The 17409-nt window shown below is 43.2% G+C and overlaps 1 protein-coding gene across 1 annotated transcript in view; it reads left to right on the forward strand.

Annotated features, from left to right (window-relative positions):
- Window positions 1–655: 655 nt before the first annotated feature.
- Window positions 656–17409, forward strand: part of PRPS2 (phosphoribosyl pyrophosphate synthetase 2) — a 34494-nt gene continuing 17740 nt past the window's right edge. Inside the window, exons 1-3 of the mRNA XM_080909754.1 lie at window positions 656–839; window positions 8798–8981; window positions 17295–17393. Coding sequence (XP_080765880.1) covers window positions 718–839; window positions 8798–8981; window positions 17295–17393 — 405 coding nt within the window. The 5' untranslated portion in view covers window positions 656–717. The remainder of the gene's footprint in view (window positions 840–8797; window positions 8982–17294; window positions 17394–17409) is intronic.

Consider the following 17409-nt stretch of genomic DNA (forward strand, 5'->3'; position numbering starts at 1 on the left):
TTGTATAATTAGGAAAAAAAGCACCTGAATTTTCAGCTTTTGTTGAAAGAAAAAAAAAGGAAAACAAAATATTTTAGCTCAGTTTTTAAAAATATACATCTAAATTAAATGAGAGAAAAATTTCTCCTTGGTGAGAAAACCCTTTTCTTAGTCCATTTTCAAAAGCAGTATATGTCATCTTTTGAAGTGCAAACATGCTTCACTCTCGTGTGCAAATACGGGTTGCTGTGTGGGTCTGGCTCACATACACTCGGGGTACACTTGAAGCCCAGGTATCACCTCTGGGTTCTGAGCTTCCGGGTTGAAAGGCGGCTCTTGGCTGTTAGGCACCACAAGGCCCCTTCCCGCAATGGCTCTTTGTACCCACTTTATCTGGTTGGTTGAGCCCCACTTAAAAGCAAGTCAGGAAGCATGTGGAGCATCGAGCTCCCCTACCCAGCAACTGTACCTGGGTGCCTCGGGACCACCCAGAGCTTCAAACCCTACTGCCCAGTCTGCGTGGGCAGAAGCAGCCTCCCAACACCCTCCAGCTGCTCCTCCTCCCTCTGGCTCCTCCCCTAGCCCTCCCCTCCCCTAGTTCTCGCTACCGCGTTTTCCCGCTTCACCAGCAGCCGCGGCCACCGCAGCAGCAGCCACAGCAGCAGCCACCGTAGCAGCAGTCTGCGTTGCGGTCGCTTTCTCCTTCTCGGGCGCGCTCCTCAGTCCTAGTGCGTCACCATGCCCAACATCGTGCTCTTCAGCGGCAGTTCTCACCAGGACCTGTCGCAGCGCGTGGCCGATCGCCTGGGCCTGGAGCTGGGCAAGGTGGTCACCAAGAAGTTTAGCAACCAGGAGACCAGGTGGGAGCCTCACTGGGGCTGAGGCAGGGGCCAAAGCATGCCCAGGCCAGCTCCGCGGGCGTCGTGCTCTCCCTTCCGGGGCGGGACGGCAACAACGCGGCTGCAGAGCCACCGCGGCTGCGCCCGGGGAGAAAGAAGTTCAGCAAGGGAACCCCCCACCCCCAACCCACTCACCCTGGAGTCTCCGCGCGCGTCCTCGGACTGTTGTCCCTCTGGTGGCTGGGCCCCCAGCACCCGGACATCGGCGACCTGTCGACCCTCGGGTACCCCAAGCCCCTCTTTTGCACAGCCTAGCCTTGGTGTCTTCAGTCCGGAAGGGCGATATCGGGGCCGTTCCAGAGCGTCTGGGAGAGTGGGCAGCCTGGGCATCACATCGGTGCTGGGAATGGTGGGGGCAGGGAGACATCGGCCGATCGGTCCGCCCCAGTTACCAAGTCGGCCAGGCTGAACCCCAGAGTCCTGCGTGGTTGAAAAGGCTCTGCACCGGTCCCGAGCACTGGGTTTACCCGGGAGAACTTTCGAATGCCACTTCCAGCCGCTGGCGCTCAGAGTACTGCCAGCTGCTCAGGTGACTCTAGAGAAGCCGGCAGGTTTTAAATGTAGCCTTTTCTAGAAGGGTGGGTTTGTGCGGGAATTGGAAAGAACGTGGGAAAGCGGGACGCACGTGTTGAGCGCTCCTGGCCTTCCTTTAAACTTTGCGGCATCTATTATTTCGAACTAATAGCGTCTTTGTGTTTATGGAGCTTAGCTGCTCACAGCCACAAGACCCTAGTCTGGCAAAAATTCCACCCATTTCTCACATTTAGCAAGAGGTAGTCACCAGTATTCAGTGCCACCAGGCAGGCGGAAGCCCTCCTCCGGGGCTGGACTAGAGTTTCCTCGTCTCACTTGCCCAAAGCCAATTTCTTTTTCCAAATTCTATATAGCACAGTTGACCAAATAACTCTACGGTGCACAGTGACATAAAACCAACCGTTCTACATTTAGTGGCGTTCGAATTCATTAAGCAGATTTTACAGAAACACACACACACACACACACAAAACACGGACCATTCTCCGTATTTACAAAAGTTAAATAGAAATGAATTGTAGACAAAAATGTCAAAGCTAAAACTGAAATTTCCACGAGAAAGCAAAAAATCTTGGTGATTGAATCAATTGGGAATTTGTTTGTGAAGTTAAGGGCATTTGTTTTTTTTCCTTTTGTTGTTTTATCTTGGTTTGGTTTTGGTTTTTCTGGTACAGAATTTTGCTATGTATATGGGCTGGTATTGAACTTAGCGTGTAGCCCAGGCAGGCTTTCAAATGCACAGGAATAAAATTACAGGTGTGTGTCACCAGACCCAGCTAAGAGTTAGGTTAATATTGATGACAAAGATGATTTTTCTAGAGGTTATATGAATCCCGTGTGGCCTTTTCTATGTGGTAAACTTCATTTACACAACTTGGGTGATAGAAGAAATGCTGTGGATAGTTCAGGCTAAAGAACTATCACTTTGCTTACTTACTGACTTTACGTTTCGGATTGCAGTCGCCCCTCCTCCAACTAACTCTACCTCCAAATAAATTATATAATGGGGAAAAAGAAAGAGCCCAAACCATCCTGGGCTCAGCAACAAGAAAACGGCAATGAAATAAATGAACTATGAAACTGAATTGAGAACAGTGAAGATTTCATTTCCATAAGTTAAAAACAACAATGAAAAAGAATGCCACTTTGGGGTTAGGGAATATAGTTCATTTGGTAGAGGTGCTTGCAGGAGTTTGCATGAAACCCTGGATTTGATCTCCTTTGCCTTATCAAAACAGGATGTACTGTACACTATCAGCTCTTGGGTGGAAGAAGCCAGAGAAGCAGGAATTCAAGAGCATCTTTGGCTACACAGGGTTTTTTTGGCTACATATGAGACCATGTCGTTTTTCTTTGTTGCTTTTTAAGGTCACATTGCACTTTTTTCTAGTACAGAGGATGGATTCCAGGTCCTTGTGCCAGGCAAGAAGACTAAACCACTGAGTTCCATCCACAGCTCTCTTTATAGACTTAACTATAAGGAAGGTGCTTTAGGATGGAGCTAGGTTTAAACATTGCAAGATTTTGTTAGTCCTTGTCCTAGTTTCAGCAGCTCTCAGGAAACAAATAGAAGAAGCCTCTTTGTTTAGAAGGTGTTGTCATGTAAATAAAGGAGACCTTTCTGGTTGGAGTGGGTTTTGAAAGTGTTAGGGAAGCAACATTTCCTTGTAATGTCAGTGCAGCAATTCTTTGCTGCAAGGCATGGCTAATCTAGATGATCTGTGGCTGGGTGAGTAATGGATAGAAACAAGTCCTGTATCAGCTGATAGGGAAAAGTCCCTCAGACGTTCAGGTGTGATTGCTCGTGTCCTTTTATTTTAAATAGAAAGTAGTCTTAACTTTAGTTTGTGCTATCTTTTCACTGCGGTTGTTCATTAGAAATCCTAAGGTGTCGAAGTTCCACTTTTTGTCTCTCGTGTTGAATGGGTTGAGCTTTTGTTTTGTTCTGTTTGATGGAGTTGTGGATTTGCATTCCCTTTCTTTGAATCAAGTTCTCATGAGGTCTAGGCTGTTCTGGACTTCTCTGTGTCACTTTAGTCTGCCCTTGATTTCCTGATCCTCTTGCGCTCACCTCCCAAGCTGGGATCACGGAGTACATGGACCAGGATACCTTGTTCCACCTTGCTACCCTTTACCTTCTATCCTATAGAAACATTCAAAAGGTTAACTTTTCTCATTAATTACACAGAGGCGGTGGTTGATTTTTTTTCCCCCTTTTGGCTGTGGAGATGAGAAAGCGAAGGGCCAAAGAAAAAGAAAATGGATTCAATTTATGCAGTGTACTCTTTCTTCAGTACAGAGCAGAAGTCTGAATGCTGTTCCCTGGCTCTCGGCAGGCATCTAAGTTCCTAGTTTTCTTAAGGGTTCAGTGATCAGCCAGGCGCCGTCTGCTTTTACCTTTCCATCTGTGTATTATTGCCACTGTGCAAGCAGAGGTGCATTCCAGCTGTTTCATGGGACCCAGTGTACAGGTTACTGCCATGTAACAAATAGCCAAGCACTCAGGGGATTAAAGCAACCAGTCTTTATTTGGCTCCCAGACCTAAAATTTCTGCAGATCGGAGCAAGAAAGGCATGTTTCTATCTCCTGTGGTTGCAGCTAGGGTGGATACTGGGGCCTTGGGGACAAATTTTGAAGATAGTTCACCCACGTGGCTGATAAGTTTGTCTAGCTTTTGCCAGGATGTTTTGACTAAGAATCACTCCACAGGGCTGCTTGTGTTCCCTTTTAGCATAGAAGCTGTGTTCCAAAAGGGATAGTTTCAACAGACAGGAAGTAATTAAGTCCAAGTTTCTTAAGGCCTGGGCTTATAAATTGGCATATCATCACTTCTATAAAATTGTTTTGGCTAAACACAGTGTCCTCTTAGGTCTAGGGAAGGCACTTAGATTCTAGGGACGGGACCTAGATCCTAATTCACAGTAGAAAAAGGTGTTATCATTGTCGTAGTCAATAAGCATATGCTTCAGCCTTCCTATTTGAGGGTCTCCTATCCTTGGGCTGATGGAAACAACCCATTGGAGACCTCTACTACAGAGTGAGCTCTGGAGGTCTTTGTAAGTAGAAGCAGACCTGGCTTTGGAAGAAATGTTACCATGGTGCTTCCTGTGCCCCCCTGGACTGCTAGTCCAAGGAGGATTGCAGTTCCTTAGCGAGGAAAGGCAGGCCAAAAATGTGATCTTGTGGGGATAAACAGTCATAAGACCAAGACTTGGGAAACTTTCTGTTAAGAGCCAGATCATAAATATTTTAGGCATTGTGTGCCACATGTCTCTGTTACTTCTATGTCTTCCAGGACTGTAAGCTACAAGCCCCGAATAGGTCAGCAGGGCTGCTTTCCCTCCTGAAGCATCAAGGGAAACTTTTCTAATGTCTTTTTAAGTTTTCTTTTTTTTTTCTCTTAACAGACAGACAGTCTCATGAAGCCCAGGCTAGCCCTGAACTCTCAATGTGGTTGATGATGACCTTGAACTTCTGATTCTCCTGTCTTCATGTCTCAAGTACTAAAATCACAGATGTGTGTCACCACACCTGATTTTGCCTATGGATGGGGCTCAGACTTCATGCATAATGGGCAAGCATTCTAGCAAGCTATAGTCCCAGTCCCCCTTTTCAGCTTTGTGGGCATCCCACAGCCCTGGGCTCTCAGGACCTTCATCAATAGAGGATCTCTCTGACTAGCTTTAGTCATCATCTCTCTTTCTACTCTACTAGTCTTTCTCTTCCATATTGAAGGTTAGCTATGATCACATGCGGTTAAAGGTAAATAGTTATGAATAAACTTTTTTTTAAGATCACCTGATTACCGTGATCATTACATTTGGGTATATACATCCTTTTTGCCATATAATCTAACACATTCAAAGGAATAGGTTATAAATGTCTTTGGAGGGTATTCATTACTAGGACTACTAACTATTTTGTGTGTGGTAGGGGATATACAAAAACAGGTTGAACATGATATTTTGTCAGCGCCTGAGCTATCAATGCTTGCTTTCCAAATTAAATCAGTCCTATGCACAATGGAATTTTGTTAAATTTCAAATTGTGCCTGTGCATGTATGTGCACATGAATGTGTGCACATAAGTGGCTGCCAAAGAAGACCTCTGAGGAGTCAGTTCTCTTCTTGCACTTGAAGAAGGATGGTTCTTGTTTCTGCCATGCTGTCAACTCGACACTGTTGGCCCCCAAGCTTCCAAATGTTTCTCCTATCCAAGTGTCCCATCTTTCCATAGGACTTGGAGGGTTATAGATTCATGCCACTACATCCAGCTTTGTCAGTGGGTTTTAGGGGATTGTGGAGCATCTGCTTTTATCTGCAAAGCCACCTCATTAGCCTAAGAATTGTATTTACACTTTAGCACTCACAATAAGGAGATACATTTCAGTTTCTTTCTGTCTACTGTAGCCTCCATAGCAGAGAACCTTATGCAGGAGTGTGAGCAAATACCAGAACTAATTTTCAGAGCCCAGCAAGGAGACAGGAGGAAGAGGAGTTCAAAGTTAGGTTGGCTTTGACTATAAATGTGTGCCACCACCCCAGATTCTGATGATGTATTTTAAGTGGCTCTATTCAGGGGGACACAGTGAAGTTTTCTGTATTTATTTATTTTTTCAGTACAGTGTATGCAACCCCAGGGTTTCATATGTGCTTGTGAAAATACTCTACCATTGAGCTATGTGCACAACCCCAGTTTTCTGCATTGCATTTCACTATAAGAAATTACACAGGCCTGGAGAGATGGTTCAGCGGTTAAGAGCACTGACTGTTCTTCCAGTGGTCCTGAGTTCAAATCCAAGCAACCACATGGTGGCTCACAGCCATCTGTAATGAGATCCAATGTCCTCTTCTGGTGTGTCTGAAGACAACTACAGTGTACTCCCATAGATAAAATTAAATCACTTAAAAAATAGGAACAGGTTCAACTTAAAAAAAAAAAAAGAAATTACACAGAAGCAAAATTTACATGATGTTCATAGTGTATCAAATACATCGAGTTGTTCCCACTATTGGATCGGGATTAGCATTTTAAAACAAGAGTTCCACCAGAGCCAGTCTAACTATTTGTGCTGTGATACTCTACTCTGTGAAGGATGTACCAGAATGCATGATGGTTTCCTTCTCTATGTGGCAGCCAGATAACATGGATGTGCTGACTCCCCTCATGCTGTGGAACTTTTAGACATGTGGTTTTTGAAGCATTGGCTACTACTAACTCTTTTCTCTAGGAGCTACAAGATGACAACAACCAAAGCAAGGCAGTATACCATACACACACACACACACACACACACACACACACACACAATACAGAAAGAGAAAACTGGTGTGCAGCAAAAACGTAGAGAGAGTTTCTGTGGCAACTGGACCATTCGTATCATGGAGTTGTGGGTAGGATGGGGAGATGGACTTGAAGACTGATACTAAGAGGTTAAAATTGAAAGGGCTGTGTGGGGTGGAATCTGAATGTGTAGTAAATAGGAAGTTCAGCAGAGAAAAGGCTAAGGTAAAAGACACACACACTCGCATACACACAAACTCATGCATGAAAGAAAAATACCAATGTTGACTTAGTCCACCTCCGTGGCTTGGCTCTGATCATCATTTCGAGAATTCAAATGGAGCTGTCAGTCCTTAGCTTGAATACTGATGCGTATTGACACGGTGGTGATGGTGGAAGTGCTCATCTGCGTGATGGGGAAGAAGAGGCATTAAATCCTCATCTTCCATAGTGAGAAGTCAATACTTGATGCCTCGTGAAAAATTAAGATTCGAGCCTTGAATGTTTACTGGAGAGTTGAAAATAAATCTCTATTGAAAAAGCCATCAGAGATTGAAATTATTTGTCTCTAGGCTGTTTAACTGTTATAAGCCTTACAGAATAAGTGTGTCCTCCTCCTCGCCCCCCTCTCTCTCTCTGCATGTGGGTGAGGGAGACAGATAGAAGGATAGTTCTTACTCTGTAGTCTATGCTGGCCTGGAGCTCACAAGAATGTTCTTCTCTCAGCCTCCTGCGTACTGGGATTATAGGCTGAAGCACCATGATTTGATTTTGTGTGTGTGTGTGTGTGTGTGTGTGTGTGTGTGTGTGTGTGTATGTGTGTGTGTGTGTGTGTGATGTACATATGTTTCTGTGGTCATGTACATATAAAGGCCATCTTCCTCTGTCCTCTGCTTTAATTTTTTAGGTAGGGGCTCTCACTGAACCCTGAGCTCATTCATTCAGCTGGCTGGCTGCCCTGCCGGTGAGCTCTAAGGATGTGCTGTCTCTACTCCCCCAGTGCTACGGTTATATGTGTGCCATTGCTCCTGGCATGTTTTAAAATGTTGATTCTGGGGAGCCAAGCTGAGCTCCTCTATGTTTGTGCTGGTAGTCACATTACCAACTGTGCCATCTTGCTAGCTGCCGTGATTTTAATTTTAAAGACAATATCCAGTCTTAACTTGAAGAATAGAAAACTTGCCATAAGGAATTATCAGAGAAGGCCTAGAACTTAGACTGGCTCCTTGAAAGGTCAGCTCTTGGCTGGCCGAGGGGAACTTAGCTCTTTACACAGATCCCACACCATTCTTTGGTAAGAATGGCTCGTTGTGTGTGGACTATTCACAGCTAGTGAACAATGTGACTTACACTGAGCTCCCGCCTGCCTGGTGAGAAGCTAGCATTTTGGAATGCACTAGCCAGTGGGTGACTGCATGAACAGCTTCCAGTGTGCTAAGTCTTCCCCAGTAGACAACACTTCCCAGTTGTCACAGCTCATTGCTGGACACTTTGAGCTGGACTTTTGTGACACTGCTGGGGAAGATTGCTTAGGAAGGTCATACATGTATTATCCCATATATTTTTCCGTTTGCTGATTTCGTTCAGTGCCCATACCATCTCATGAGTCATAATCAGGATTATGGCTGTGCAGAGTCCCATGATTAGACCCTGCTGCTGGATCACTGAAGTTGGAGGTGGTCTCAGGGAGTCTCAGAGACTATTATATTTACCCAATACTGTGATGGCTAATTGTCAACCTGGCAGAATCTGGGAATCTCCTGAGAAATGGGCCTGGAAGCTTGCTAATGGGGGGTGGTGGGTTACCTTAATTGTAATAACTGAGGTGGAAAGGCCCACCCAAGTGTGTAGCACTGTTTCCTGTCTGAGCCCTGAACTCTGTAAGTGGGGAATAGAGCTGAGAAGTAGCAGGCAGCCATCATTCTGCGTTCCAGTTATGAGTGAAGTGTGAGCAGTTGCTTCAACTCCTCTCAATCCTACATTCCTAGCCATGATGGACTTCACCTTGAACTGGGAGCACAAAGAAAGTCACTTCTTTTAGAGTACTTTAAATTGCAACAGGCAAACGAATTCTAAGACAGATGGCATTGTTCTTTTGTAGCGTCGAGATCGGTGAAAGTGTGAGAGGGGAGGATGTCTATATCATCCAGAGCGGCTGCGGGGAAATTAATGACAACCTGATGGAACTCCTCATCATGATCAACGCGTGCAAGATTGCATCCTCATCCAGGGTAACAGCTGTGATACCCTGCTTCCCCTATGCCCGGCAAGATAAAAAGGACAAGGTAGGCGAGGTGTGTCCTGCCCTAGAAACCTGCTGTGCTTACCACAGTTTCCACACCTATTGCCTTCATTAGACTATCCGGAAGCATTTGCTTTCCTCTGCAATGACCGTGTAAATATGTACCCTCACCTTGTCTGTTTCAGATTTGTCACTGAACCCATCATGTGTATCAACATAGGCAATGTATGTTTTCGAAGGCAGTCAAATACTATTATCCTTGTCATGATAGAGTTTTGTAAGGTGGCAGACAGAGGGACAGAGCTAAACACACACACACAGACACACACAGACACACCTCCCTCAATTAGTACAAGTGAAGAGAAGACCATCCAAATTACTTCACTGCCTTGGATCAAGGTGAGGACTCCAGTTACAATACTGTGTTCTTATAAGTGGTTTTCATTGTAAGATTGGGTAAAGGGGCCATAGGGCATCTATCTGCATTGCTGGTTCTAATTGCATGTCACAGTGCTCCCCCAAAGTTTAATTAAAATTGATACTCTGTTTTTTAGCCTTATAAAAAGAACAGCATTAATATTGCTTATTATTTTAGCAAAATTCCCATTAGTGGAGACTCTGTAAGTTTTCAGTAGAAGCTGAAGAAAATACAATTGTTCTTAGCCTCTAGAATCTAGAGAAGGTTGGTTAGGGGCACTATCACAAATTACCATGAGCTGGGCATATTTACAGAGCAGGAAATTATTCTTTAGTTCCAAGACCAGATGTCTGAGCTCAAGGTGTGTCGGTGCCATGCTTGCTGTAGTGGAGAATTCTTCCTGCCTCTTCTAACTCTCCAAATCTTCAGGCTTCTCTTGGTCAGTGGCCTCATTGTTTCAATCTTTGTTATCAAGACACTTCTCTGAATATGTGACACTGTCCCTGAATTAAAGGCCATCCTCATTCAGGATGATCTCATCTCATGATCCTTCATTAATTTCATCTCTAATGATGATACTTCCGAGTGGTATTAATAGGTTCTGAGAGTAAGGATATGGACATAGAGTTTTGGATGTCTCCATTTAATCCACCATGATTTGATACAGCTTCCTCTAAGACCCGTCTCTCCCCAGGGGAGAATCATCCCTGCCTTGCCCAGCTACTGGGGCCTTCAGACAATCCCTTCGTTCTGGTTACAGCCTATGTCCTCTATGCCATGGCTTCCTTTTTAGTTCTGTGTCTCCACTTCTGTCTTTATAAGGACATATCATTGGATGTAGGGCTAAGCTTTTCCAGAAATGACCTCATCTCAGTATCTTTACATTAATAGCATCTGCACAAATCTTTTTACAGTGAGGTTCCATTCCAGACTCATGGGCAGATATGAAATGGGGGAGACAGTGACATTTGCCTCATGACAGTGAGAACTTGAAGCAGTTGTTTCAGAACAGCACTCAAGATTCCCATGGATTTGAAAAAAAAGAAAATAGTAAAATAAGCTATATAAACATAAATGTATGTCCTAAGATCTCTTTGAATATTATTCCATGATCTTCAGGAATTGTTTTCAGAGTCTGTAAGGAACACAGTTATTAGTCATTCAGTGTTGCATTGAAACGATGATATGAAGAATTCTATTCAGTACTTAAGAAGGGATTTACTTTATATGGACAGAAGAGTCAGCCTCTTTTTTCTATACATGATCAGTTTTTACTGCAGCTACCCAACTGTGTGCCTCAAAACCAGAAATAGAGAACAATATATAAATGGCAGATGTGGAGAGGGGTGGGAGGCAAGACTGTTCAGTATGTAAAGCATGCATGTGCAAAGCCATAAAACAAATCAAAATTAAAATGTATTCATAGACACTTGTTTCTATTTCTATATGGTATGAAATATTATTTTCATATCCCCTCAACCATTTAAACATGCAAAAGAAACTCAGTATCTCATTAACAGTACCCACATATGTAGCAGGCTAGGTTAGATCCACAAGCCTCACTTTGCATTATTTTTATAGTCAGTTTTGTGTTACTGTAACTAAAGGATCTGTGCTGAGTGACTTATAAAATGAAGCGATTTATTTAGTGAGGCTGGGAGATCCAAACAACTGGACTCTGGCATCCTGGCTACTGTTCACAGTATAGCAGAAGGAACTAGCCACATGTAGAAGGGATATGTGTGAGCAAGGGACCACTGAGTGGGAATAGACCACTTTCATTGTTTTTATTCTAACCTACTCTTGTGGGAAGTTCCTCACTGAGATAGTTAATTTTAATTTTATTTGTGAACTTGACACAACCTTGAATCACCCGAGAAGAGAAACCTATGAGGAATTATCTAGGTGAGGTTTTTCTGTGGGCATGTTTTGGGGGGTTGTCTTGGTTACATTAATTCATGTTGGAAGAGCCAGTGTGAAAGTAGGTGGCACCATTCCTGTGGCTTGGTTCCTGGGTTGAATGAAAAGAAAGTGAACTTGAGTATCAGCACACATGCATTCATTCTCTTCTTGACTATGGATATGACTAGCTGCTTGAAGTTCCTGGCCCCTCCACTTTCCCAGGATGATGGCCTGTATTCTAGAATTGTGAATCAATTAAACCCTCTCCTCTTATGCTGTCTTGTTGGGGTGTTTTATCACAGCAACAGAAATTGAACTGACATGCAAGGGGTTTGATATATTGCCAGCATGATTAATTTGAATCAAGTTCAGGCTCTTTGTATTTTGTGTTTGGCTGGGGTGATAATGTTACATTATGGCTTCTCCAGTATATATATATAATGTGTGTGTATGTATGTATGTATATATAGTGATGTGTGTGGCATGTCTTTGTGTATGCATTTGAAGGTCAGGACAACTTGTTGGCACCATTTTTCTCCTCTACCATGTGAGTCTCAGGGATTAAGCATGTCATCAGGTTTCATTACAAGTGCCTTTACTAACTAAATCATCTTAATGCCACCCTTTCCCACCCCCTGTGACTTTAATTGTTTTTTAGAACTGCACTGTGTAGCCAGCTATCTACCAATTTCCCCATTGTTAAACATTTAGACATGTTTTCCATTTGAGGCCATTCTGAACATGGGTCCCATGGCTTTCCAAACTTATCCTGGTAATGCACAAGATGAGATTATCAACAAGCAGCAATGACACAATGACATTTGAGAGACAATAAGGACAGCTCAGGAAACTGTCACTTACTGTTAGAAAAAAGAAGCAACCATAGAAGTGTTTTATTTCTCAGCATCCTTGCAACAAAGGACTGCAAACACAATGGCTTAAAATAGCAGCCCAGTGTTCTCATACAACTCTGGAGTCCCAAATTGCTAAATCAGGAGCCAAGGTTCCACCTACACCAGTGTGCATTAAATGAAATTGTTGACGAATAAGGTGAACATTTTCAGGCTCAGTTCAGCTTTGACATAGTGCTGGTTTCCAATCATTGATCATTTCCTACCGGATACGCTAGAGACTAAAAGGAAGTCACAGGCTGACTGTGCCAGGAAACTACTGTCCATCGTTCATGCTGTTCTCACCACATTTTGTAGCCTAAAGTGGCCTTAGAGGAAGTCAAGACCCATGGAGATTGTTCTGGGGTCATGGCTTCCTTTGTTTTTAATCTTAAGTCAGTTGCTCTTTGTGTGTGTCCTCTCTCCGTCTCCCTCTTCCCCTCTCCCTCCCTCCCTCCCTCCCTCCCCCGTTTCTCTCTGTGTGTGTACATATACATACCGTGGCACACTTGTGGTCAGAGGCAACAAGGAGTCAGTTTTCTCCTTCCATCTTCATGTAAGCCTAAGTCAGACTTGCATAGCACTTGCTCTCCCCTGCTGAGCTTTCTGGCCAGCCCTTTCAACCAAGACTTCTATTGGTCTAGGTAGCCAGCCAGTGTGATACAAACTATAGTAAGGAAACAATTACGATTTCATTCTCACATCCAATTGAATCTGTCCATCTGCCACATAATGTGGAGCCATTGCATTCTGTAAAGTTGTAAAAATTGATGTCTTCCCTTTAACCATGCAGCTTAGCTTGGTGCTGGGAACCTGCTGGGTGAGCACTGAGACTTTAGTAAGAGAAATAAGAAATGACCGGAACCTCGTAGTGTACTTCACTATTTGTCTCCTGTTACATTTCCCAGTGTCTGGGGAGGGTGAGAACATCGATCATGATTTGGGATGGAAGAAATTACTTCCTAACTTCCTTTTTGATTTAAAATTTTTTTTCTGCTTCACTTAGGGTGGCAGAAAGCCAGGTGGTATATGAATGTCATAGAAAGCTACACGTATCCTAGACAGAATATTCTTGCTGGCTGCAGGAGGAGCTCTGGGCAGCCCTCCCAGGCTGCCTATTGTTCTTTTCTCTTCCTTTGTGACTGTATTGCCCATTGCTACTAATAACACAGTGAAATTCTGTGTAATTGCCTCTACCAAGAAGTACCAGTGGGAGAGAGCCCAGAAAAATCTCAGAGCTTTAACACATTTTCCAAACTTGTTTCATGTATTTTTACCCTTTGCATTATGAACACAAAAAAAGTTTATTTAGCTTTCATTTGTATGGACCAGAACTCAAGTACAGCTTCTCACAGGAAAGAAACGCTTTCATAAATGACCACTTAACACAATGGAATATTCACACAGGAAACTGACAATTATGTCATAGTAATTGTCAAAGGCATGATGTAAGCCCCGGAGTTGCAGATTTGCGGTGAAGTAGGCTCAGCTTTGACTTCTAATGCCATGGTTAGCCTGCCTTGCCCTTTTTAAAAGTTACTTAAACTCTGCAACTTCCATTTCTTTATTTGTAGACTAAGGACCATCTTAGCTAATATACAGTTGAAACCCCTAGCCCTATCACACACAAGTGGACAAGCTTTCCAAAAAGCACCAAATACTGGTGGCTGTGTAGCCCATTGGATGGCTGTGACAGTTCAACTTCTATCATTTTAGTGTAAGGATTGCCATAGCCACTATACAAAAAATGGCTGTGCTGTGTTCTATTCGAGCTTCGCTTAGGCACACTGAAGTATGGGTTTATGAAACCTTCGCATGCTACAAAAAAAATCTTATTTTTGTCTGTTTCCCAATGCTTTTATAAGTTTCGAGACCATTCCTAGCTCTAAACCAGGCACCATGCAAGTCTGTATCACCAGCTGACATTTGCTGGCTCTTGTAGTAGACACTCAGTAATTGCTAGTTCTCTTCCCTGGAGAGAACAGTGGATTCTGAGCCAGGCAGGGAATAATTACTTCTGAGAGAGAGAAGAAGGGATGTCACCTTGATTTTTTTTTTTCTTTTTTCAGAATTATGTATAAGGTCATGTTGGTATTTTAATTACAACGTGTTTGACACAAGTCTCTTTAATCCTGTAATCTTTGTATGTGTTTGTATGTTTGGGGAAACGTGTGTCTGTGTTGTGTAAACCCTGCACACTTCCACGTGCATGAGTAAGTGCACGAACTCAGACATCATTTTTCTGGTGTCTGGTGCTGTGTACCTTTTGTGGTGATGAGATTTCTCACTGGCCTGAAACATGCCAGGTAGACAGCCTGTGAGCACCAAGCCTGTCTCCACCTTCCCAGCACAGGGATGATAAACATTTGTCAGCACACCACGGCACCTTGATGTGGACTCTGGGCTTGCACTCAGCTGTTCATGCTTGCAAGTGTTTTACCTGTTTTAAATGCCATTCTGATTGTTCTCTCTATAGGCTTCTGGTGGTTTGAATGAGAGTGGCCCTCTAGGTTCATATGTTCAAATGCTTGTTCTGAACTTGGTGGAACTATGTAGGAAAGATTAGGAAATGTGGTCTTGTTGGAAGAAGTGTGAATGTTTTATCACTGGGGGGTTGGCTTTGAGGTTTTAGGGCCAAGTTAGGCCAGGCCCTGTCTCTCTATCTACCCCTTGGTTATAGATAAGCTATAAGCTCTCAGTACTGCTCCAGCACCGCATCTGCCTGCCTGGAGCCATGTTCCTTGCCAAGACGGTCATGGATTTACCCTCTGAAAGTGTTGGCGGTTCCCCAAATGAAATGCTTTCTTTCATAACTTCCATCGGAAGCCATAAAATATATGTGAGGACCTGGTGCGGACCCCAGTTGGCCCCCTGCTTCCTATTTCTGTCTCTGTGAGTTCCCAGGATCTTTGCTCAGTTGATTTAAAAGACCTTGTTCTCTTGGTATTCTCCAGCCCCTCTGGCTCCTCCACAAGGCTCCCTGAGCTCTGAAGGAAGGAATTCGATGGTGATAACTCATTGAGAGCTGAATGTTCCCAGCTCTCTCCCTTTATGGGTAATGTCTGGCTGTGTCTCTCTATTTGTTTCCATCTGCAGCAGGAGGAAGCTTCTTTGATGATGGCTGAATAAGGCATTGATCTATGATCATGGCAGCATATCATTAGGAGTCATTTGATCGCTATGTTTTTTTTTTTTAAGACCAGTATGGTTTCACCCTAGGTTCTTGGGCTATCTAATCAGAAGTTCTTGATCACTCAAACAGTGTCACCGTACAAGAAAGGGGATGGTTTCTGGAATTCTTTGAGGTACTATAATTGTGATATTTGAACCCAAATTTAAAGGATCAGACACGTGAGTGTAGCAGAGAGTGTGTGTGATATTGGAGCAGCTGAGTATGTGAAACAAGGCCATGGTGTTCTCTAGGGAGAGAACACTTTACTATACAGGGAAAGGTGCTGCATCCGAGGCAAGGGAGAACAACTTGAAGTTAGCTACATCCAGATTGACTTCGAATAGTAAAGCTGAAAAAAACTGATTCTTTCTCAAAGGCAACAGGAAATACCATACAGGAGAGGTAAGTAAAGATGAAAGCGTAAGTTGTGATGTCTAAATATAAATAAGATCAAACTAGCCACCCACCATTAAAAATACGAAAAAGAGGCTGGAAAAATGGCTCAATGATAAAGAGTGCAGACTGCTGTTACAGAGAACTGAGTTCAGGTCCTAACACACACATCGTGGTTCACAATCATCTGGGACTCTTAAGTTCAAGGGATACAACACCCTCTTCTGGCCTCTAAGGGCACTGCATGTACGGCATATGCAGACATTTTTTTTTCAGGCAAAAAATTCACACACCTAATATTAAAATCGACACACACACACACACACACACACACACACACACACACAAGAAAAAAACTTTCCACTAGGCATGGTTTTTCATGCTTTTAACCTCAGCTTTCAGGAGGCAGCATTAGGTATATTTCTGTTCAAGGCCAGCCTGGTCTACATGGTGAGCTCCTGTACAGCTAGGGCTATATAGAGAGGCCCTATCTCAAAACAACAAGAAAAGAATACTTCCCTATAGTGTCACTTTTAGAAAATCTGCTGGTGATACTAGAAATGTCTCTGATTCTTTACGTGTATTAACATTTTGATATAATTTTAAGATTGTATTTTCTTTTTGTGCCTAGGATATAAGAACGCAATGTTGTTAATAATCGATCTCCTCCTACACATCTGGACTATGTCTAAAGATATCTGTGTAGTCTCTTTGGTTGCTTTGATGTGGACTTTTTCATTGCCTGTGACATGGAAACAGATCTATATAGAAGTTAGGTACCATTAGAAAAAACATATGGCAGAAGGGACAATGAACCAGGTTCTCTAAATGTGGACTTCACAATTACCTATAAGTCTTCATTCTTTCATTTGGCTTTTTGTTGAGTTTGTAGAAATGTTAGCTTTTGTTTGTCAAGGCATGGCAATTCTTCCATAACTAGATGTCTTTGGGGCCTTGCATGAGCTGTTTAATGGTGTTTTGTCTTGGGAGATTTTATGAATGTTACTGTTCCCTTCTAGAGAACTCTTCTGCTAGCTTTGTCTGGCCTTGCCTTAATAGTGATTTCTTAAACCATCTTGTTGAACCTCTTCATGTTTTCTTATTATTTGAATTATAGAATTGTGACGTTGGAAGGAAACAGTTTGACTTTATCCCTTTGATATTTGTATTCTGTATGTAGCGTCAGGTGCATGGCCGCACAGTAGGATGTAAGGCTGGAGATGTAGTTCAGTCAGTAGAATGCTTGTCTGGAATACAGAAATTTCTGGATTCTCTAGCCTTAGTGCCACAGAAATTGAGCATAGTGGCATATAATCTTGACACTTGGGAGGTGGAGGCAGGAGGATCAGGAGTTCAAGGTCAGCTTGAACTATATGAGACCCAGGTTTAGAAACAAATAAACCAGTGCTGCCAATTAATAGTATATATTTAGTAACCAAATCCAACATATCAAATATATCTTTTGTTGTATTTTCCCTATTGGTTCCATCTATGATTTGGTTTCCACATGACTATCATTGTGAGAGGAATCTAACAGGTTCCATCTTTTTCTGATATTAAATCCTTGTTTTTATATTTTAGAGTCGTGCTCCAATTTCTGCTAAACTTGTGGCCAATATGCTGTCAGTTGCTGGGGCTGATCACATCATTACCATGGACCTGCATGCCTCTCAGATCCAGGTATGAGCATTGGGTT

The sequence above is a fragment of the Micromys minutus genome, assembly GCF_963924665.1.
Source record: "Micromys minutus genome assembly, chromosome: X".
Lineage (NCBI taxonomy): Eukaryota > Metazoa > Chordata > Mammalia > Rodentia > Muridae > Micromys > Micromys minutus.